Here is a 24,266-nt window from a genome sequence, read left to right as displayed (position 1 = left end):
ATAAAATGATCATGTTACTTTCCTTTTTCTTTTTCTTTTTTCGTTAAAACATAAAATTAAGCAAACAATATATATTTTTTTTTTTATAAATATGTGCCACATGGGAGCAAACCCATGTATACAGCTACGAAACCCGGATTCAGAACCTAATTAATTTCTTACTATTAAGGCTGCTGAGCTTCCTCATAATTAAAAGTGGATATCATACAATATTCATTTTAGCTTTTGTAAAGCTTCATATATATACTATAAAGTTGGTATGGCAGTGGTGGTATTTACTGAAGCTTTGGTATCAATCAAAATATCAAATTAATTGGAGGTACAGCCGGAATCAATAATTAATATACCAAAGGAAAGCACAAATAGACAATACCCAACAGGAGTTGACTAAAATAACAAGTACAAATTAAATTATTTCAGTAGTGGGGGGTATTTTAGAGCTACCTATATTTGTTGAGCAAATGTTTTTGCAGTGATTGTGACTCAATTGAATGGAGTTTTTGTCATTTTGGGTGATTGCAATTCCCTCACTATGGTCACCTCCCCACTTCACTAGACAAAACAAAAGCAGCTTATACGCTGTGTAGAAGAAGATAATTTATTGGACCATTGTAAAACCGTATCTGTAATGTTAAATTTACGCTAAAGTCAAAGTTATCATGGTGATAATATTAATTGTTTATTTTATCTTTAAATTTGGAAGAGATTAATAATAAATAAATAAAAATTAAATTTTTGTAGCATAATTAAATGGATACATTTTTTTTTATGTAATTGGCATTACAGAAAGGTCATTCTATAAGTTCATAAGTTTAAGAAGTCTAAAAAATAACTGTAGAAAGCTCTGAAGAAACTCAAGAACTTAAAGAAATTTTGAAGAAAACCCCACATGTTTTAAAGAAAAGTTGTCTTTTAATTCAATTCATCCGTGGAAAATCGCTTTCAATTCATTTCAAGAGCAAGTCAAGCTGACACTTAAAACAAACCACATGCATCTAAGATCAAGTTAGACAACCATTAAATCAAAATTAAATCCAAAAAAAAAATCAAAGAATTGTATTCTAAAAATTTTCAATATTCATAACTTTTCTTCCAAAAACATTAATAAATATAATTTTAAATTTTTAAATCAAATTTCCACCTTCTCCATTCTTAATCAACAATAATATGGTCCTGTTTCTTTCTTTTTTTTTCGTTTTCCTAGATATTCCTGCCGGTTAATTTTCTAATTGCCTGTTCAGGTGCGATTATTTTTGGCCTTTTTCTTTTTAACCCTTCTTGGTTTAGAAAATTATTAAAGTATAGGTAATTCCCCTTGCCCTCAGAAAAAAAAAAAAAAAACCTTAATATTGGAAATTTTGATGTATTAGGATAACATATCTATGGTGTCAAAAGAGATACCAAGTCATACTTTTTTTTTTTTAGAATTAAAAACAAAAGATGATGAGTTGTCTTTAAAAATATGAAATAAACTGAATTATTGTCATTGAAAAGAAAGATATAATAATAGTTCATTTTAATTTGCATATTTGAAGCACACAGAATAGGCCCACCAAAAGCGAAAGGTGTGGGCACGTGCTATGCTGACAGCTGAGTGCATGGTTTTGCATTTATTTGCATGGGATTTTGTCTCAATATCCCATGCATGCTCTTCAGTATTTATCGACAACAATCTGGATGCAACTTCACTTATTAAAATACAAATAATTCTATGGATTAAAAAAAATCATCATCCATATAATGCCCTAAGCCTACTACTCAGAAATTTGTAGAATGGGGCCAAAAATATTTTTAAACGGCTAAAGTTACTGTTTCTCTTATTATTCACGCACACCAATATAATTTTATATTATTATCTTTCTTTCTCCCTCTATATATAATAATTAAGGTCAAATTTACGAGATTATTGGAATGAAAATATTAATGTAAAGTTTGTTACTTAGAATTTAAATTTTGAAAATACTATTAATTGAGTGATAATACATTTATAATTGTTTTTTTTTAAGTTGTAGATTTGTTGGATGCTTTTCAATAAAAAAATTTAAAATTTTTAAGGAATTTATGAGTTTTACAAAGAAATATATATATTTTTGAAAGCAGGATATCACTGCATTAAAACCCTAAAGTAAATACAAGGCAAAAAAAGAAAAAAGAAGAAGAGATGATTCTAAATATTAAGTTAAGAGGTTTAAGTTATACATCCAATCTTAAATATTTTTATTTCATTGGCGTTAAAGAAGAAATATTTGTAGATAAACTAGCAAGGGGAATATCAAATATGTGATGGTTTGCATGAAATAAGAAGACCATAGTCAATTGCCGAGTGACCTTATTAGCATCCCATTATGATTTCAATTGAGAATAATCATGTAAAATTAAACTAAAAACCTTATCCCAGAGTAAATCATTAACTAGTTCCTTGTAATCCGACTTTGACAATCACGACAGAGCTTCTCACATGACAAATGCTTCAATCACATTCGAATTCAAAGGGCTGAGAATAAAATATATATTACATTGCAATCCAAATAATTTATATAGCAAAATAAAATAAAAAATAAAAAACTTTTGAGTGTAAGAAGGAGAGAATTGATGTTGGTTGTTTTGTTTTTACCAAAGACCCAGCCAGCATTGGTAAATATATTCCTCTACATGAAGTAATTGTCGAGAATGCATCATATTGTCATAGTCTTGTTGCTTTGAATTGGTCAAGTCAAATTCCTCTCATTGCCATGCTTTCATTAGGTCTTTGGGTAAAAAGGGATAAGAGTTGTCCAATGCCTAGCCGGCCTTTTGGATTATTTTATTTAACGTTCATGTTCAAACCAACTTTTTAAAGTTGTTACCTTTCAATGGATGCCTTTGTTAATTACATCTTTAGACCATTTAGCAGAAAAAGGTAATGAGATTACTTGTCTTTTTCAAATGTTTAAAAGGGAGGGGGGAAAAACATACCTTGCTGGTCGGTTTTTTAAAGGCACCAAAGCTCCTTTAAATGTTAAAAATAAGGAGTCAAGGGACCATGGAGTTGAGTTGAATATTTTCCTTTCAACCTCGTTAAATACTTCATTCAGGGTACCATCTTCGTTTTAAAGGTATCAAATTACTTAACCAAAATATAATCCATCTGACGACCATGATAACAATTTTACAAGCTTTGATATATATAGTTTTTCTTTTTGGTAATACGAGGAAGAAAAGTTTACACAAACAGGGTAATTAAAGACACAACTGTCACCTGTATGGTCACTCATAACAAAAGACTAGCAGCCAATAGGTGGGCTGGTAAACCGGTATATTCTCAGTTCCCGTCATTTTTATTAAGATATAATGTTTTTCTGTTTGCCATTTTTAATTTTATACATCATTAGACAATTAATTGATGATACATTATTAAAAAATAATTTATTATTGTAATAAGACGTATAATTATAATGAGTCGATGGATTTTTTAATTAATTAACTTGAACTAATTTTGTTTTTATAGACATGGAGTTGGATGTTTTTGAGTGGTTTACAACGCCGACGGTGGGGCAGACAGACACTGTGGTGGTGGGAGTGATTCTGTTACACTTTGGGTCAGGCTTTGGAACATGCAAAAATATTACCATTGGGCTCCGACAAGATGTACTCAACAATGAGGCAGTCCATCAAGTTTTGGACAATGTTCTTTGTTCGCTAATGTTGAACATACATATATTTCATTTATTGCACATTTGAAATGCGTTATTATTAACTCTTGAAATAAAAATTAAAATTCTTCGCCTAAATATGAGGCCTTTGAACCAACTACCATTCGATCTCTTTTTGAATCAAAGCAAAAATGATCCATAATTAGCAGTAAATATTGAAAAACATTTTGGTTTCAATTTGAGGCCTTGATTGATATTCCAATAAAATTTGAACTAAGATAATTCAAGTAATGAGAGAAATCAGTTAATTTGGATCAATAAATTTTACTCAATGAATAATTTTATTCAATAATTGTTTAAACCACTTGTTAATTTAAGTTTAATCTAATTTTACATAATAGATAATTAAAATCTTAATAATGAACTCAAATGTTACAATCACTCCTCAAAATAACCTCATATAAAAATCATAATACTTTCTAAATAATTCTTACAAAAATACACAACAAGAAAACTTAACAAAGCAGTTAAAGAAGACAGTCTAAACCTCTTCTAACCCAAGATCTCTCCAAAGCAACATTTAAAAAGTTTGTAACACTTAGTTAAAAGCTGAATTTATATATCTAGGGCTTTATCCTCCACTTGTAATTCACTAAAAAATTTTGAACTTATCTCTTGTATTATCTCTAATAATTATCTTATAAATTTCTTCATATGCAAATTTCCCATCAACTTCAAATATACTTAAATAATAAGGATAATGATTAATTTTTTTGAATCACCTTCTTCTCTCTTCTTTCATTCTACTCATTCAATCAAAAATATATTAAGTTAAATATTGTTAAATAAAATATTGGTATATAAAAATTCACACGTAATTTCATATTGAGCAAATACGTCTTGGTTCCTTTTTGTGCTCTTTGATGTGTTCATCAAACATAATTTGTTGTGAATTGAATATTAACTCAGTTGTCATTGCTACTATTACAACAACCACGAAGGTATGAGTTCATATTTAGTACTTAAACTTGATTTTTTTAAAATTTGGTATTTAAATTTTTTATTTTAATTTATTATTTGAACTTAATATTTTTTCTTAATTTATTACTTAAAATTGTTTAACATTATATAAATCACTCCAACATGGTAAAAGTGTTATTTTTTATGAGGTACAAAAATAATAATTGTATGACCAACATGTGGTAGATGGCTTTTTTTTTTTTGTATTTTAAATGCTCAATTTTTTTTAATTTAATGTTTTTCTTTTGAATTTTTAAAATTCTTGTTTTCTTCTTTAATATTTATTCAAAAAGAATACCTCAAAGCACATTTTTTAACACAATTTTCCTCTAATAGATATTTTGTTGAATTCAAAACTTTGTGAAGACAAGGTCATACTTTAAACATACATTTCTTCTTGAATCATTCCTGCCATTAATTAACAATCAAAGTCATCTCAACACTAATGATTTTTTTTTTTTTTTTGCATTTTGTTTAGCAAAACAAATGAAATTCTAAATAAATGTAATCATTATTTCCATTAAAATTTCATGTCATTTGCCGCATGCTAGTCATACATTAGTTATTTTTGTCTCATCATAAAAACTAACACCGTTAATATTTTGGGGTAATTTTATATTATTTAATAATTTAAGTATTTAATAAGACAAAAAAATTAAATACTAAATTAATAAAAAATTGTCAAATTCAAACATCAAATTGTATGAAAAAATTAGATACCTTAAAAAAAATATCAAATTGAATAGGAAAAGGGTGAGACCAAAATTAAAATATTTACTAAAAGATGCTCTTATATTATATATTTTGGTTAGGGTTCATTTTGTTTATTTCCAAAGAAGTATTCTGGAAAGGAAAATATATTCTTATTCTAATTCCACACAAATTTCAACTCATCTGAATTTATTGTCCCACATACATAACTCATCTCTATTTAGAAAAGCTCACCAAAAATTGGAAGAACACTCAAAAGTATCTCATATAAATACATAACTTGGCACACTCCATATCCTCACCGACAGAAGAACGAGTATTGTTGCATGTGGATATTGCTTGACCTCTACATTTACTTTCTTCACCGAATCATCAATTAGCTTTGTAAGTCTTTTGAATTGGTTGGCACCATTAGAAAAGATGTTAAGTTTAAATGATGTGGACACGTAAACACAAAGAGATTATAGCATTAAAGAGTCATATAAACCAAGCTTGATTCCAGTGAATTATCAAATTAGGAATCCAAGCATTGGATGTTTTTAGCATAAATGAGCACCCACTTGACCTTGAATGAGCAGCTGGGTTGAGTCGTTATCATATACCTCCGTTCACGTGTAATGTCTTCCTTTCTTTATATACATATTAAAACACGCATTCCCTGTTTAATTGATCTCTAATGATCACCTTTTTTTTTTTTTATAAATATTTCTTAATTCTCAATAAATAATCTCATATTAATTTTTTTAAATTAGATACTTAAAGATCGAATTAGATCCCTAAACTATAATTTCGTAACTATTACGAGCTTTTACTATTATTTCCGTTAAAATTTCACTTCAATCAATAAAATTTGTCATGTATTTATTTTGTTTATTTACGTCACCATTTACATAAAAATAGAAATACATATTAAAATTAAATGAAAAACTTTTTTAATTCTTTTCACATTCTTTTTATTTTTCTTTTCCATTAAATATGGGGTTCTGCAATAATTTTTAATTTTTTTTCCATTTTTCCATCTTCTCCTGTCTTTCCCTCCTTAAAATGAAAAGAAAAACTTGTAAAAATGAAAAAGTGTAAAAACAAAAACAAAAAATGTGAGGGAAGCTCATATTTAATGGAAAAAAAAAAGTGAAAACATGATTACGGGGAAAGAGAGTAAAAAACAAAGGGATAAAACGTGAAGGAAAAAAAGGGAGATTTTTATGTCAATCTTCCTTTCTAATTTGCCCTAAACATCTTTTTGTACCTTGTAGTAGATTTGATGTCAATCCACCTTTTCCCATTATAATGCATATATAAATTTCATTAATTACAACTATAATCAATATTGTATAATTATATTTCTGCTCATAGAGAAACAAATTTTCCGATTAAGTAACATAGAATTAAAAATGACTGAGATTATGTATTTACATTTAACTATAATCACATATATTCACAATTATTGCATATGATCAAAGATGAAATTAAAATTTATTTTAGAGTCAAAATTAAATTATAAAATTTTAAAGAATTTAAAATACAATTTTATCTTTGTATATGTTTGTTATTTTAGAATTTGAAAAGGATTAAATTAAAAATTTCATCTTTAAAAGACTAAAGTATATTTTTAATATTAAACTAATTTAAAATTTTAAAACTTAAGGGACTAAATTGAAAATTTACTATTTAAGAGTCAGACACAGCCCGTTGGCCCCGTCTATCCTACGATTAATTGTTGAATTGGTAAAAACTTTAGGCTTGTATAAACTAAGATATAGAATAAAGCAATATCTGTAATTCATGGCGGAGCCTTTGTGTGGGATGTCTGACGGCGGGAGATATTCAGGATTCTAGAAACCCAAGGCTTATTTGTTTAGTAAATGGCAAGGCATGGAAGGATTTACTATGTGGCCACACAGAAAAAAAAGCAATAAAATCATTTTCATGGATGCCATGCCTCCTATAATTTTTATTCAATACGAAAATAGGGTATAAATTATGTCGCCATCCATCCCGTGTTGGGAAACGTTTCGTATCAGATTGCAGAAAACAATCATTAAATACTCACAACTCAAATCTTAAAAGAAATCTGTCTCACCTGCATGATGAGTCAATAAAATATGCATTTTTATGTTCATCTTTAAGTAAATTATATTTTATAATTTCTGTTTAAGTAGGGTTTACATTATCATTACAATAATACAATAGATATAAGCAGTAGATAAAAATTTATTAACCATGTCATCAACAAGCTCCAAGCGGTTTACCACAAAGACAATCGTTGTACATGAAAGAGGATGCTTCCAGATGATCGAACGGTGCTCCCGCCGGAATCCGCCCGCATAGGTGGTTGTAACTCAAATCAAGGTGCCCGATGTAAGATGCCGCCGACAAACTTCTCGGGATCGGACCCCTTAACTTGTTATGCGACAAATCGATCACCGTGAAGTAAGATGTCAGCCCGAAAACATCCGGAATGTTACCTTCCATAGCGTTTCGGCTCAAGTTGAGGTTGCCGATGGCGGAAGTTAAAAGGGTTGTCGGTATCGTACCCATTAACATGTTGCAATCCAAATTCAACGTCGCCAGGACCGCCATTTTCCCAAGACAAGGAGGAATCACCCCCGATATTTTGTTCATCGAGAGGTCCAAATCAGCGAGACGATAAATTCGGCATATCGACACCGGGATCGGTCCGCTAATCATATTGCCGCTCAACAAAGCACGGCTCAACATACTGAGATTCCCGGCTTTGCTGGGGACTGGACCCGAGATTTTATTGTTCCTCAAATCTAAATGCATCAAGTTTGATAAACTGGTCAATGAAGATGGGATTCTCCCCGATAATTGGTTGTCGGCAACGTTTAAAACTGTGAGACGCTTCAACCTGCCGATATCAGCAGGAATTTCTCCGGAAAGCTTGTTACCGATCAAATCAAGGATGCGAAGAAATGGTAGACTGGTAATGCATTTAGGAATCTCGCCTGTAATCCCTTTCCAATCAGCGATAGTAAGACTAGAGAGGCGAGTTAGCTTGCATATTTCGGGAGACATAAAACCAGTCATAAAACCGGTCCGGTGAGCTCGCTCAAAGATGGGATCTTCGGACTCACCACGGAGATTAATGTCGGCGACTCGATGTGACTGTGGGTCGCAGCTAACGCCGTACCAGTTGTGGCAACAGTCGGTGCCCGTCCATGAGTTGAAGATGCCCAAGTAAGGCTCGTGGAGAGCTGCTTTGAATGCTAGCAGCGCAGCGCGGTCCGACGGAGGGCAGCCGTTGACGGTGGAGATTACGGTGGATACAAGTACCGAGAAAATAGTGAAGACTGTCTTCATTATTACGAAAGGGATGATGTTTTTGTCTGATGGTTTAAACTAGATTGGGAAGTGAGCATGGTTTTACGATGTTTATTTATAAACGGGAATGATGAGGAGTTTGTGTTACGAATTTGCCCCTAACGTCCATTATGGTAGTTTGCTTAGAACGTTCGCTGTAACTGCGGCACCTCACTCACATTAGCGACAAGTCAAGTGATGGTCTAATTCAAGTGTGTACATCTAAATTTTCAAGTTTAATCATTGATGTGATAGCTTATGAAGGGATGATACAATCTTTCAATCTACATACTCTTTCACCCTAATTAACCCAAATATTTCCTTTATTCTATTTGGTACTACATAATATTTATTATTATTATTATTAAAAATTTAAATAAGTTTAAATTATAATAAAATTAATATTTAAAAATTTTTTCAGATAAAAATTTTATTTGCATAATTATAAAAATTTTAAAAGTATTAATTCCTCAAATAATAAATTATATTTTTAAATATTAAATATTAACTCTTTTCTAATTTTGTCTTTATTTAATTCCTTTAATAGTATATGAATTAAATTATCAAGTCTCTATAAAAAGGCACCTCTTGAATACATTTACCATTTTTATTACCTTAAATCATTTTCTTAATAAGGGAAAGCAATTCATTCGGATAAGCATCGCATGAGCTACCCTTACGGAGACAGGGGAAGAGATAAGCTTCTGGGGGGATAGCAATAGGATATTATTGAGGTGGAGAGTAGAGTGTGAACAATAAATCAAAGCATATGGTGGCTGAGCAACGTGGCTTCTTCATACCCATATGATATTTTATACTGATTAGGTTGTTAGCTACTTTTTTTTTCTTTTAATTTATCTTTATTCTGCAAGCACATGAAATCGACACAGTAGAAATTCTCAGTATTAATTTTTAAAAAAAGCAAAATATCGTTTCTAAAATTAGTTTCCTAAATGCATCCCCTTTCCTAGCTAAGGATGGCAATAAATTTGTAGGGCCATGCATATGCAGGTTACATCCAATCAAAGTCTGTTTTCATTTACGAATGCATGAATGTTTGAAGAATTTAGGCTTCAAAGATGCAGTTTTCCATTGCTAACTATTTTGATGATAATAATTTACACAAGTGGTTGAGCCGCACGCACATATATGTGGCAATGACAGCTAAGATATGACCAAGTCACTATCTAGTGTAGTAAACGTCGATGTGTTTAGTGGATTTGCCAGTCCCCATAGCCATGCACAACCACCTCCATCTTTGTCTGCTACACAGGAGATCACTGCTTACTTACGTCCTTTAGGTAGGCGAAACAAGCAAATCTATACACTCCACTTCATACAAAAATTGGGATCTTTCATGGATCTGGACGCTTTAACCACTCAATCATTCCGATGCCCTAAAAGGACTGCGGGCCATCCGAATCATGGAACATATCAAAGTTAAAAACAACCCATGTTCCATTCACGTGACTAACTGTAGATTTTCAATCTCCCAAAAGCTTATATATATCTTCAAGCCAAATGGTTTAGTTTGATGGGACCGTGGCAGACAATTACTAAATATAACACTAATCAAAATAATTTATATTACAATTAATTGAGTTTTAACTCAACTAACATAGACATTATAAATGCAAGAAAATTTTAGTTAAAATACACTGAAATACATTATCTTCCTATTTATAAATAATTCTAGATATTATCTCAAAAAATAACAGTATGATCAAAACTTATAATGAGATTATTTTTAAAAAATCAATATGTTACAATTTCTTAAATGAGAACTTAGTACAATAGTAATATAAAATACACCACATTGACAAAATTAGATCTATCTCCTAAGGACACATGTTATAACATTATTTATTTCAATGTCAATATTTACTAAATAATTTATCCAAATTTTAATATATCTTATTTCCATAGACTTGAACGTCTGTACAAATATTATTATCATACGGATCCGTGCCCAAATTTACTAACCGAGCATGGCAAGCTAGCAAGTCTCGGCCCATAAAAGTGGCCTGCACTTAATGAAATAGATTGCAAGAACTAAAATTAACACTCACAATACTTTTTCATTGATAGATTGATTTGAAAGTATGAATATACGATCTTCCAAGTATATATGAAATAACTAAGAAAAGCTAAAACATATCACTCATCCCAAGTCTCGAGGCAGCACTGCACTAATCTGATGTCAGTCACCAATGTCGAACATAATATTATATATAAGCCTCTGTGGCAGGCAATTCTCCAAAACACAGTCAATTTTTTTCTCTTGACAAAAATCTGTATGCAATCGGCTTAAACACTTGACCATCACAAACCATGTTAATAATATATTAGAGGCAAGCAGGAATCTAATTAGCAAAGCTAACATACATGTGTAAAAGCAGAGGCAAACATTAGAATTTCGTCCGCTGTGACGAACCTTGTAGTGAAGTCAAGGCAATTGCCAAAATCACAAACTGCTCTTCCTGACACCCTCAAGTAGCTTTACATGATCTTTACAAATTGAAGGTAAAAAGCAAAAGTTACCGATGGAGTCGGTTGTCGTGCAAATGTGTAGCAGCCACGTTTTGAAAATGTGTTGATGCAACATTTGTAAACATAGTTGGCACCATATTATGCAATTGTGTTGGTGGCATCACATTATGCAACTGCGTAGGCCTCATGTCTGACATCTCCTGCAACAAGCAATACAAAGATTAAGGTTACAAAACTGCATGCAGCTAACAAATACATTTTTTACGGGTACAAAAAAGTGCTCTTAATTGTATATTGTGCCTAGTATGACCCATCCCTGCACTCTGATTTCGTAAAATCAAATGAAAACAACACATGCTAACGACCTTAATATTAAGTTGGGTGACAAACAAGTCTGAAAATATCTAATGAAAATAAATATATAAGAAATCATAGAACTCAGCCTGAGTAAAACTAGTAACGGTTATAGTTCAAATCCCACTTGGTATGTTTCCAGTCCAACAATCTGCAAGACAAATCTATATCAACCACAAGCACCACAAAAGCCATCAGCAGGCTGCATGAATCAGATTCATCTGTACAAGTTCTCATTGAAAATTAAGGACTAAACTCACCCGAAGAATCCGATGTGAAACTGATCCAAGTTCTTATCCGATCTTATATTAGCATATTATGTACCCAATTAAACACAATTTGTTGCATATGCTATGCTACAGATATTACACTATTCTAAGGCAACAAAATCATGAGAACTGACTACTAAGCGCATTACAAATAATTTCCGGAAAATGTCAAAAATATCAGCTTGAAATCTTCAGTAACACATGTAGAAGCATTTCGTGACATCAGAATACAAGAAAATAAAACCATATTATCACCATTGAGAAGAGAGAGGGAGGAATGGATGAAAGTACAACAAACCATTTGGTGAAAGCCATCTTGTGACCCAACATTGACAGCTCCCGCAAGAGATACCTGCTGATTACAGAAGCAATTTTTGGTTATTTACCTTTTCCTTTGCTTTCCCTTTATGAATCAAATGTTCTAAAATGCAATCATAGATATAAACAGACTGGTTACTGACCTTTCCTTTTCTAGTTGCATTATTCTCATTAATTTGCCTCTCCAATGCAGTCTCAATACTTTGACAAGTCTTGGTCGTATTTGTCATTCTAGGGTCTGCAGCTTTTTCTTGAGTATTTACACATTGGCTGACTCTTTCAACACAAGAATCAGCACGAATTATTGAGGTATTAGGTCTGTACTCATTCTCAACCGAATTATTGACACTTGCACACTGCTTCAGAGCTTCTTTTATGGCAGATAGAGCAAGATTATAGCTCTCTTGAGAAAGTGAACCTTCTTCGCTTAATATTATGGCACGTCTACACAAATCATTGTAACGACGGACCTTAGATTGGACCTCGTCCAATTTCTGACTGATTGGCAGCCTACTCAAGGCAGCGTTAGTCCACCGTTGCAAAATATATTTTGATGGGATGTTGAACACACCAGACATTTGAAGCACAACAATAGCATGTCTACAAAGGTAGCCCTTGTATTCAAAAGAGCGGCATGAGCAATATATGTCTGATTTAGCTTCATTCCATTCAACCATATAATTTTGATTATCTTCAAAGTCCTTAACACTATATGTTGCAGGCACCTGGTCTTCATTTTCCTTCTTAAGATGACAAGCAGCAGCTCCCAAAACTTCAACTTGGAATTTCTTGAAAACTTCATGTGTATATACAAGTGATATTTGTTTTTCAAAAGGTGATGGAGACTTCAGCTCAGGAGTTTCATGCCATGCATTAAAATCAGCTTTGGCTTCCTCTTCATACCTGTCCTCAAGGATTACTCTATAATGCTCTATAAATTCCCTCAATGATGTTTCTCCATGCACATATTTGTCAAATGAAGAACTCAAACTGTCTGAGCGTAAAGCGGTAGAAAATCCAGCAAAAGATATATCCCTCATAAAGACAGGAACCCACCGTTTGCGATCTTCGTACAGAGACAGAACCCACTGCATCTCTCTAAGATGAAACTTGTCAACCATCTTCCACCACCTTTTTTCAAATTGATCCTCAGTCCAAGACCGATAAATACATTTATCAAGTTTTAGCATTAAACTATCATGCCACAAGCTTAGATATTCAAGATGCCTGGGTAGTTTTTCCAACACATGCCATAAACAGAAACAATGGCGTGTAGTAGGAAACACAGTAGCCACAGCTGCTTTTATGGCATTGTTCTGATCAGTGAGCATCACTTGCGGAGCCCGTTCCCCCATTGCTATAAACCATGTTTGCATCAGCCAAAGAAAAGTATAAACTGTTTCATCTGCAATCAAAGCGCAACCAAGTAATGTGGGTTGAATATGATGGTTGACTCCAATAAAGAGTACCAAAGGTATTTTATACTTGTTTGTGAAATATGTAGTGTCAAAAGACACAACATCACCAAAGTTACTGAAATCTTCCATGCCCTTGGCATCAACCCAGAATACATTTCTCAATCGATGCTCTTCATTCAAATCAACTGCATAGAAAAACTTTGGGTTTTCTTCCTGCATATGCATTAAAAGTTCAAGAAGTACTTGAGCATCTCCCTCTTCTAAAACCAAACTCCGTCCTTTATCATGCTGGTTTCTCATATAACCTTCCAGAAAGTCAATATTTTGATACGCACTAAATAGTTTAGAAACTGAAGCCAGATTCTTCCGCTTCCTTCCAACATCAGTCTTAAGTGGATCGACATTTCTGTGGCTTCGGAAAAAATGTGCTTGGGCAGGCAAAAGTTCGTGATTATGCTCCTTTATGAAACTATAAACATACCACTTTCCATCCTGCCTTCTCTTCACATGCATGCTTGCTTTACAACCAATTTTTGGAGAAGGCCGAGGATTAATGGCATCATCAGACTGTTGCTTATTTCCATATCTTATGCATGTAAATTTAGCATCTATAAATTCCTTGGACACCCTGGACCGTCGACTGCTCAATTTAGCAGTGCCAAAGCCCACAGACTTGGCGTAATCTTTGTAGTATGAATAAGCAGCTTCATGTGATTCAAATTCCAATTCTCGGTGTGATGCTAAAATTATATCACTTGTGCCAATGCTAGAATCCATTGTCTTAAGGAGGAAATTCAGATCCACTCCACATACACTATGATTTTATCTCTAGTGTTCCCTCAAACTTAGTTTACCATAAAACATTGTAAAGATAACCCACGGCGGTGACAATAGAAACCTAGGACTGAATGATTTCAAAGGGATAATACCTAAAATGCGGATGCAATTCATGCCGAGTCAATACAGAATCATATAAAATACTAAATAACAAAAGACAGCAATATCTCAAACAATAAAGATAAGCCATATAGCAGACTATACTATATTCAAACAATTCAAGTTTAAGTCTTAACAGATGTGCCTGAAACTAGAACAAAGAGTTATCAATATCACTAATGACATATTTGTACCTAAATTCGACAGAAAATTAAAAACACTTAAAAAGAATATGGAGAGGCGAACTAACCAACATACCCTAAAATTGCAGCTGGGAATACTGGAGTTGGGCTATTGAAGACAGGGGCAAAGTAGAGGAGTGGGAGCATGGGTGGGTTAAAGGCAAAGGAGGGTGTTGGAATAGTGGTGGTAGCCTCGGGTCTGATTGTGATATAAGATTTAGAGGACACGAATGAGTGGAGAGAAAATGGGCGAAGTGAACAAGGCAGAAGGCGAGATAGCTGATTGAGAGACCTTCGATGGAGAAACAAGGTATTATCGCGATCAAAGTCTGAAGTTCGGAATTTGGGGAGGACTCGGAAAATGGGTCTCTTTTAGACCCCATCACATTGTTTGTAATTTTTTTTAAAAATTTATTAATGTTATTTTCTTTGTATAATTTCTATTGCTGTTACGCAACTTTTACGCATTATATTGGGGTTTTTTTATTTTTAAATAGAAAAACAATTATTTTTTATTTTTAAAATTTAATTAAATTGTGAAAGTATTTGAAAGTTTATAATTCATATAATATTTAGAAACTACTATTCTTTTATCTTAATTTTTAAATAAGAAAATAAACTCTAACTCACACCTTCCTATACTAAAATAATGTCAATATCAAATCAATTGATTCATTTTTTTTTTTTTTAAATTTACATTTGGAGATTATATTTTATAAACCTAAATTTATGTGAATTTTAATAAAAGTGAAGTTAAGATGAAATTTAATTATATATTAATTTATGATTTTGTATTTTGTAAGTATTTATGATTTTATATTTAAATTTTACAACCTTTTGTCTCAGTTTATAATAAAAATATAAAAAGAGATCATCATCAATTGGGTCTTATTGGGTTATATCTTAACCTAGGGGTTTCGACTTTCGAGTCCAAATAGGCCCATAATTTTCATTTCATTTTCACTTTTGGACAAAAATGGTCTAATCAAATTCAGACCCAGTTTATGAACTCGTAAAATCAACAAGTCTTTTTTTCTTTTCTTTTCTTTTTTTACGAATTTAATGTAAAACGATTCTTTTTAAATAATATCAACGTATGATACTGATAATAGTGATGATCATTGAACAATAACACATATTCATTTTTGTAAGTATTTTATTATTATTATTATTGCTTCTATTCTATGTGTGTTTGTTTTCATTATTATTGTATTATTGTATTTTTGTTTTTATTCAAATGTTTTATTATCATAATTTTTATTAATATATTGTGATCATATTTATTTATTTATTCCACAAAGATTCTTAATCAAACATTTTACTTTTGCTAATTGATGTTGACATTTTTCTTTTACGCAAATTTGCCACTGTATTATAAAAATGGATCGGACTTCATATTTGTAAAATAAAATGTAAACAATACTTTAACATTCGAACGAAATAAAAAAAAAGAACTAATACAAAAAGGATAACAACACATCTTCTTTCTTGCATCAAGCTGAGAGAAGAGAGTTTGAACAGCAAGACTACATACCGGCAGTGTCACATGGAAAATCGAAATCGAGTTATCAACAGAGAGTGCGTGTCGAATCTACACACCTTACTGTTTAAATCAGTGGGAGTATTGGAGGAACCATGCCATAATCTTAGGCTGCCAAATCACTTGAATGAGTGTGAAGGCTTTTGCATGGAGTAACCTCATGCTAACACTAAATCTTAAACTCAGAGAAAGACAAATTTAACTGGAAGAATTAAAAAACAAATAAAAAATGCATCATCTTGACCAATTTGCTAAAAATTACATTATAGTTTTGTTATCATCAAATTAACTCGATGATGAATTTTAATAAACCAAAAAACCATTGGCAAGATTTCTAAGAAATCCACCGCATTAGTGATGCATAAAAGGCTAGGTCTCATTTAGTCTATCATCCTTTACACCATCATCTCATATTCCAACTTTACGAACAACATCATTATGATGTATCATTTTAAAACTCTCTGAGAATTGTTTCTATTAGATTTTGCAAATCCATCATGATAAGACCTTCACAAATTCCATATATTAAACTAAAAATCAAAACAGAAATTATGATAGTGTGAATTGAATATAAATATCAAAAAAAATTTAAAGAATTGAAGAAGTCGTGAGTAACCATTAACTTGAAATTTAGTGGAATCATGACAAAATTAATATTTAATTTGAAATTTGAATGATGGAGTTTTGTTTCTTTCTAAATGTAACTCTTTTCCTTTTTATCTACCAAAAGATAATAAGATGCAATGCTAATAATACCTAATTACTAAGGAAAAATATAGTAGGAAGAATTTAAATAATAATTTATTTTTACAATTTAGCAAGTGGGCATACTTGTATCTTTTATCATTTACAATTTGATTGTATTATAAAAGTATACTAAAAGGCTCCAAAGAAGTAATTCCTTTTTCTTCTTATTATGCTTTTCCCCTGCATCTTTTGTAAGAAGCAGAACGGTGGCAGGCCTCCAAACACCGAAAGCAAGAAGGAAAGCCTTATTATTCTTTCGTGAAAAAAGATAACGAGAAAAGGAAAGGGAAGGGAAAAGGATAAGGGAAAGGATATGTGGATGAAGGGGAGACACCAAGGAAAATAAAAATTTTAAAACCTCAATTTCACATTTTAAAAAGTTCACTATTTTTTATTTCATAAATATTTTTAAAAAAATTACCCTGACTTTTTTTAAAATATTTTTTTATTATATTTTTATTGAACATTTGTTAATCTTTTGATTCTACTTATGGAACCTAACCACTCTACTGACAAATTATTCTATCCATAGTCAGTGGAGTAATAAAACCTCCGCAAGCGAGCTTAAGATGGTGTTAAGTGTTTTTTTTTAATTACTTAATTTTAATTGTATAGGAAAATATTTAGTGCATTATCAGAGTTTTTAGACTCCGCAATCAGAGTTAAAGAGTCGACTAGTATCTCATAGAGGTAAAATATTTTTAAAAAACACATGGTAATTTTTTAAAAGTATGCCACTAGTCTATCAAATATTAATCATATTTTATTATATCCTAAAACAAATGGCATCAATCTATACTCGCTTGAGAAGTTTTTTTACTTAAATGGTAGTATACAAAATAATTATCCAGAAAAAGTCAATTTATTTATAATGTTAGTATTTGATAATTGATAATTTTTTTTCATTTTACAAATAATCTTAAAAATTACCATGTATCTTTTTTATAATATTTATTTCTAATATTATATTAAACTCTTATAAAATATTTATTAATTTTTGACTCTATTTATGAAATTTAAAATTTTTGCTGAGTACTAAATGTTATTTATATATATAATCTTAAATTGATAGTTTCTATGCCCTGAGCATTTCCATTCTTCAAGGACTGGTTTATACTTCTTTTAAATTTTCTTAATGCATTTTAACATTTCAATGTCATCAAATATATGAGTACGTGTATGGTATTGGTTGTATTTATCTGTGTTTGTCTTAGAGAAAAAACAAAAGGAATTGTCAAGAATGGTCCGTACTCCATCGGTAATTAAGACTTTTTTCTTGGTTTTTTGAAACTGATGCGAAATTTGTGAAACTACCCAATAACTCCAAATTATATTTCCACAGTAAAACACATCACGTCTGTAAATAGTAAAATCATTAACACCGTGCTATAATCCACCATCAGAAGAAAAAACCTTATCAAACCACGCAACATCCCCTCCTTTCAGCACCAGCCCCTCAATTCAAGAGCACCCAAGTTAAACAGGATCAAAAATCACTCCTCCGAAGGTCTCAAACAACAACCACAACACATGTGACCCCCCAAATCAGCCACCACCCAAGTAAGAGAGCAAAGCAGAGCACAATATCACCAAAGTCATCCATGATTTAATTACATCTTTTATCTAGGTGATGCTTTTACTAATTGACGGTTTAATATTTGTAATATATTTTAATAATTTATATTTATTTTAAGATTTTAAAATTTTAAAATTTTTAGAATTATTGTTAAGAAAAATTAAAAATTAAATTGATATTTTAACTATAGTTCAGAACTAAATTAGTAATTACCCATTTAAATTAACATGTTGTGTTATTATTTAACATGTAAAAGTTAAAGGAGGGTTAATTTGCATGTTTCAAAATGTATAAAGACTAATTTTTATTAGAGGAGTCAAATGCAATCCACCCTAAATATAGGGGCTTCCTAAATTTCACATGTATTCATAAACATTAATATTGTATAACTTATATATGATTCTTAAAAGATTTTATTTTCGTTTTTAAATTAAAATTTATGCTTGTTATTTTAACTTAATTATCATAATTAATATATATTTATGATTCATTTAAAAATCTTAATTCAGTCCTTGAATTTTGGTTTATAATGTCCTTATGCTAAAAATATAAAATTAATTCAATGGGTAGCCTAGACTAGCCATAGTGATTTTATGAGCAAAAATGTGTTATACGTACGACTATTTGATTAAATAGCTACGGCATTATACATCTCTAAATTATAATTCATCTCAAATTATAAAATATTTTAATTACATTTTTATTTATCAAAATTATATCAGTAAATGAATATTAAAATATTCATTCTAATCATTAAATGAATATTAAATATATAATTTAAAATAAAAATTTTTATAAAAAATAAATACTGTAAAAATGAAAATCATAAAATCTTGATTTTGAAGTTTTCAAAATATTTTTATAGAAACTTTATCGCTCAATTCCTCTTCTTCAATTTTACTTTATTTTTAGATTCTACTTTTAAAAATTATATAATAATTTTATTTTTCTTTAATTTTTAAAATTATGTCGCATAATATTTAACATATAATTTAATAATTAAATTAAAAGTTTTAATAATTAAATGGCCTGATTGATATGCTATCAATAATTTGAAATGACGTTTTAAAAGTAAAATGAAAATAGGTTTGATGGAATTAAATGAAGATATGGTTAATTAAGATGGAAAGGCATGGGATAATGGTGGTTGAACGATTCTCCACCTAAAATCCAGGAGCTGAATTCTATTATAAATTGATGTTTTGATATGTGAGCAGAGATATTAAGAAATTAAAAAAGTTGAATCACATCATAACTATAGGGATTATTATTTCATCAATGTCTGCAAAAATATTATTATAAATTGGGCAAGAATACAATAATGTTTTTGCCATTTTGAAAAAGTAAGAGTTGGCCCCATGATACTGTTGTTTTCGATGGAATGGGTTGTTAGATTTGTACTTGACGATGGCGAAAATTTAAGACACCTAATTTATTTGTAATGAAATAAAAAGAAAATAAATGAAGTAAAAAAAGAGTGCAATGTAACCATACTTGCAGATTAAGAATATAAAGGAAGGAGAGCATAATTAAAGTGAAAGCGATGATTAAATAACGTCGTATTCTATCAAGTTCAACCTTTTGGGGGGGGGGGATTTGGTTTGTTTGTCCCAATAATTTGTGGGCAAACAAAAGTTTTAACCTTTACCGGCGCAAAAAGTGAAAATACCCCCCTCCCCACGTGTCCCCACTGTTGTGTTAGATATGGTCGGCAGGTAGGTTTAATTTCCCTTTTTCTTTTCCCCCATGGGACTCAATTTTATTTTATGTTAATTTACTTTTTATATCTTATATCCCATAAAGTTTGTGTTTTCTACCACTCATGTGTTTTTTTTTTTACCACCAGGAGACGCGATTCCTAGTCTTGAGAATTTTTATTAAATAAATAAATAAAAAAAATACACCATAATTGAGAGATATATGATGTATATTGTATAGGAAGTGAAAAGAAAGTAATACGCCTCCCTAGTCTAAATGTAATAATCATTTCCAATTGTCCAAACATGGACACATGTCTGGTTCTATTTCTATTAAGAAAGCATTCCGCAATCTATTAAATTTTTTTTTTAATCTAAAATTAAACTAACCGAAATGAGAAAATGAAGTGAAATTAGGAAACAAAGGCAAAAGGTAGGTGAGAGAGCATGGTTGTCAATATGAAATCACCTAATTTAGTTGTCACCATTTGAATGTTCAACTACATTTACAATTTCAAAAGATGAAATCAAATTATGTAAAATGAAATTATGCTACACATTTGTTAAATTATATTTACAATCACATGTGTTGACATATTACATAAATTCAATACTAATTAATTAAATTTAAATATATATTAAAAAGATTTTATATGTTCTTGTGATTAATATTTTGACCATTCAACTGATGAATTTATAAAATATAGTTGTATTAGTAATGCATATAAAAATTTTGAATTGATCTAATATCGCTATTATATCAATATAAAATATCGTATATAATATAAAAAATTTATATTAAGATGATCTTAAAATAAATATAATTTTAGGTACTAATAAAATAATGTCACGTCATCAATTTTAAAGACATACAAATATTATTTTATACCTAATCACATATGATTTCATCTCTTATTTAATTTAACTTTAATTAAAATAATTTTAAAAATTGGGGATGTTGAAATTATATGCCATAGAAAACATAACCAAAAATATTTAAAAATATTTAAATCAACAATTAAATTATAAAAAAGAAACTAATAAAAATCATAAACACAAATTAAAAAAATTAAATCAACTATTAAAAACTAAGAAAAACTAGTAAAATTCAAAATTTGAAAAATTACAACCACCATTAGAAGTTTTAACAAATTCTGATATTTGATTAAAAATAAAAATTAAAAAAGAAAAAGAAAATTTACCTGTCTAGAAATTAAAAGAATTAAAAGTTGATGATGTAATATTTTATTGTTGCTGCATAAAAATTATATATTTTAATATCATTTTATATAATTTAGGTCCCTTTTGGATGGATGATTGCATTTATTCGCGATTAATGTAAAACAGTAGTTGCAGTGAAATTGGATATTGTAGCGTGAGATAAAAAGAAAGCTAAACTAAGGGTGAGCAAAATTTTATTCAATTTAAAAACTCTATAAAAAATTCAAAATTTAAATTAAATAGTTTGAGTTATTCAAGTTAATCGAATTATTCGGATAAACTCAAATAAAAAATTAAAATTTTTAATTTAACTCGAATATGAATTACACAATTATAGTTATTTGGAAATTCGAATAAGAAAAGACAAAACTACGTTATTTTGATAAATAATTATTTTTTCTAAAGTTAAAAGTCAAAATTACATCGTTTTGATAAATGTTTACCCATTAAGGTAAAATGCAAAACCATTACATTGTTTATGTAGTTGAATAGTCTTGTACTTCGTCTTCGTCTACTAGTTAAACAATCGATCCATGTAAACGCAATATTGAGTATAACTAATAGAATTCGTTAACTCAACTCAACTTGACTCGATTCAATTCTAAAAAAATTCAAATTGATATATGTTGTTAAAGTAAGATTTATAAATTCGACTAACTCAAATTTTTTTTACTCTATTTGACTCAACTTGATTAAATACTCACTTTTAATCTAAACGCATTACAATGGGGTAAACACCTATCCAAAGACACCTTTATTCCCTAAAAAAAATTAAAAGATAATTTATTCTAGACTTGACATGTATAATTTATATAAATAAAAATTAGACTGTTAAAATAATAATTATAAATAATATTACAAAATTATACCAAATTTACATGAAAGTAAATAAAAATTCGTATAAGTATGAAGTGCATAATTTAATCATGTGTGTCCCAAAGTGATTGGGTTTGGGAAATTGAGACGAGTTTGTTTTGGCGGTGATGACATCAAGGGCAAAAAAAAAAAAACATTGTTTTAGTCATTTGAAATTGATTCACAAATCAAATTATTAATTGGAATTGAAATCAGAAATAATTAATGTAATAAAACGAAATCTGGAATTGGTGGACCCAGAATGTCACATGGCACGCATTTGATTAATGAGGAAATAAGAAAAGGTCATTGTCTTCACATCATTTTGGGACAATGCTCCTTTGAAAATGCTACATGATCTGAAAATCTACAATTTCAAAAGTGCTTTTTCTCTCCACTCTATGAGCATTGTCATTTAGTGACTTCAATTACATTAAAAAATGCAAGATTAAGTTACAATCACTTCAGGAGATTAGAATAACATATCCCTTCTTATATTCTTTTCTATATATACATCACACTACTTTTATAATAATTATATGTAATGTAGCTAAATTATTAAAATATTTATTTTATTTATTTTACGGCTTTATTTTTATTATTAAGTAGTTAATTACGTAATAGTGTAATAGTAAATTGTTGTTAATTGTCTCTATATTTTTTGTTTTAAATAAATTTTTTATGTTCTTTTAATTTTTTTATTTTTATTATCTTCTGCTTTTCCTTCCGCTTTTTCTATTCTCCATTTGTTTTAACTTTAATTTTCTATATTTTCCATTTGTTGAATTAGTCCCTATACTTTTTTATTCTTTTGAACAATTTAATTTTTTGAGTGAGACAAGCTTATAGACTAGTTTTAACAAATAAAAATATAGAAAAATTACATTAAAACAAATGAAGGAGGGAGGAAAACAGAGGGAGATAAAGAAAAAAAAGAACATAAAAGAATTTTTTTTATAATTTTGCCAAAATGAAAAATATATATATAGGGATCTATTGTAGAATTTAACTTAAGATTTTTGTTCGAAATGATGATTTAACGTGCCACATCAACTTACCGTTAACGGTAATTAACGGTTCAATGACTAAAATATTACAAGACTATAACGTAAGTGACTAAAATCTAACATTTCAAATATAAGTGATTAAGATGTAACACGAGACAAACAAAAATAAATATTTTAATATGTATTAATCACCATTAACTTGTTTTGGACTTTGCTTATTCATTAAATTAAACATAGAATTGACTACGAGGGGTTTTTTTTTTATTAGAATTGTTCCATTTTCATATTTTTGGCTAAGTTCCTTAATTGGAAGGGAACCTCAACCCTATTATTGAGGATGAAGATTTTACTTATACAAAAGGAGTAGGCCTTCTATTATTAGGTACTATTTTGAATACATTTAGTACCCACCACTTTTACCGACAATGGATTACAAATAAATTTGTTCTCAATTTAGCAGCATCAAATATTTTTGAGATTTTAAAGTCCTATTCTAGTATTGCTATTTTTTGTATATAAAGAATAGGAAATATAACGTTTGAATTGGTAAGTGCAATCTCGTAGTAAGTGTGTTGGAGCCCTATTATTCTCTTTTCTTATCATTGTTTGAAGAAATAGAAATGGGTGGATTTAAGTTGGTGTATAGAAATATCATACAGATAATAAATATCAATTTAAACACTTATATAATTCTACGTTCAATTCAATTTTGAAGTCTGATTTATAATAATAAAGGGGGGGGGGGTCTGACATGATTAACAACCAATTGTGCCACAAAGATGACACATTATGAACATATCTAATCAAATCTAATTAAAAATATAAGTTCTGATGTACAGCATAGCATATTTTAAAATTTGTATTGCAATCAAAACTAGTGTCATCCCTTTCTTGCCTTTTATTTTAAGTTTGGAAAATTTGTTGCTTACTGGATTGCCATCCAAGAACTCCGCAAGAAACAATAATAAA

At 29.9% G+C, this 24,266-nt stretch overlaps 2 protein-coding genes across 5 annotated transcripts; both read right to left on the bottom strand.

Moving 5' to 3' along the window:
- Positions 1 to 7,473: 7,473 nt before the first annotated feature.
- On the bottom strand, positions 7,474 to 8,880 carry LOC108470570 (DNA damage-repair/toleration protein DRT100-like). The gene has a single exon (XM_017771920.2). The coding sequence runs from the start codon at positions 8,685 to 8,687 to the stop codon at positions 7,593 to 7,595; it is 1,095 nt and encodes a 364-aa protein (XP_017627409.1). The 5' UTR covers positions 8,688 to 8,880; the 3' UTR covers positions 7,474 to 7,592.
- Positions 8,881 to 10,745: 1,865 nt separating this feature from the next.
- LOC108474274 (protein FAR1-RELATED SEQUENCE 4) lies at positions 10,746 to 15,092 on the bottom strand. Of its 4 annotated transcripts, none has more exons than XM_017776232.2 (4): positions 14,723 to 15,092; positions 12,262 to 14,465; positions 12,099 to 12,155; positions 10,746 to 11,377 (listed from the first exon to the last, which is right to left on the bottom strand). In XM_017776232.2, the coding sequence occupies exons 2-4, from the start codon at positions 14,311 to 14,313 to the stop codon at positions 11,225 to 11,227; spliced, it is 2,262 nt and encodes a 753-aa protein (XP_017631721.1). In that variant the 5' UTR covers positions 14,314 to 14,465; positions 14,723 to 15,092; the 3' UTR covers positions 10,746 to 11,224. The 4 variants fall into 4 exon arrangements, with proteins under 4 accessions (XP_017631721.1, XP_052884957.1, XP_017631720.1 ...); XM_053028997.1 differs by having other exon boundaries at positions 12,099 to 12,152; XM_017776231.2 differs by having other exon boundaries at positions 14,731 to 15,092.
- Positions 15,093 to 24,266: the final 9,174 nt, after the last annotated feature.

Source organism: Gossypium arboreum, chromosome 5, assembly GCF_025698485.1.
Source record: "Gossypium arboreum isolate Shixiya-1 chromosome 5, ASM2569848v2, whole genome shotgun sequence".
Classification (NCBI taxonomy): Eukaryota; Viridiplantae; Streptophyta; class Magnoliopsida; order Malvales; family Malvaceae; genus Gossypium; species Gossypium arboreum.
The sequence above is the reverse complement of the archived record's forward strand: the minus strand, read 5'-3'. Positions and strand labels throughout refer to the sequence as shown.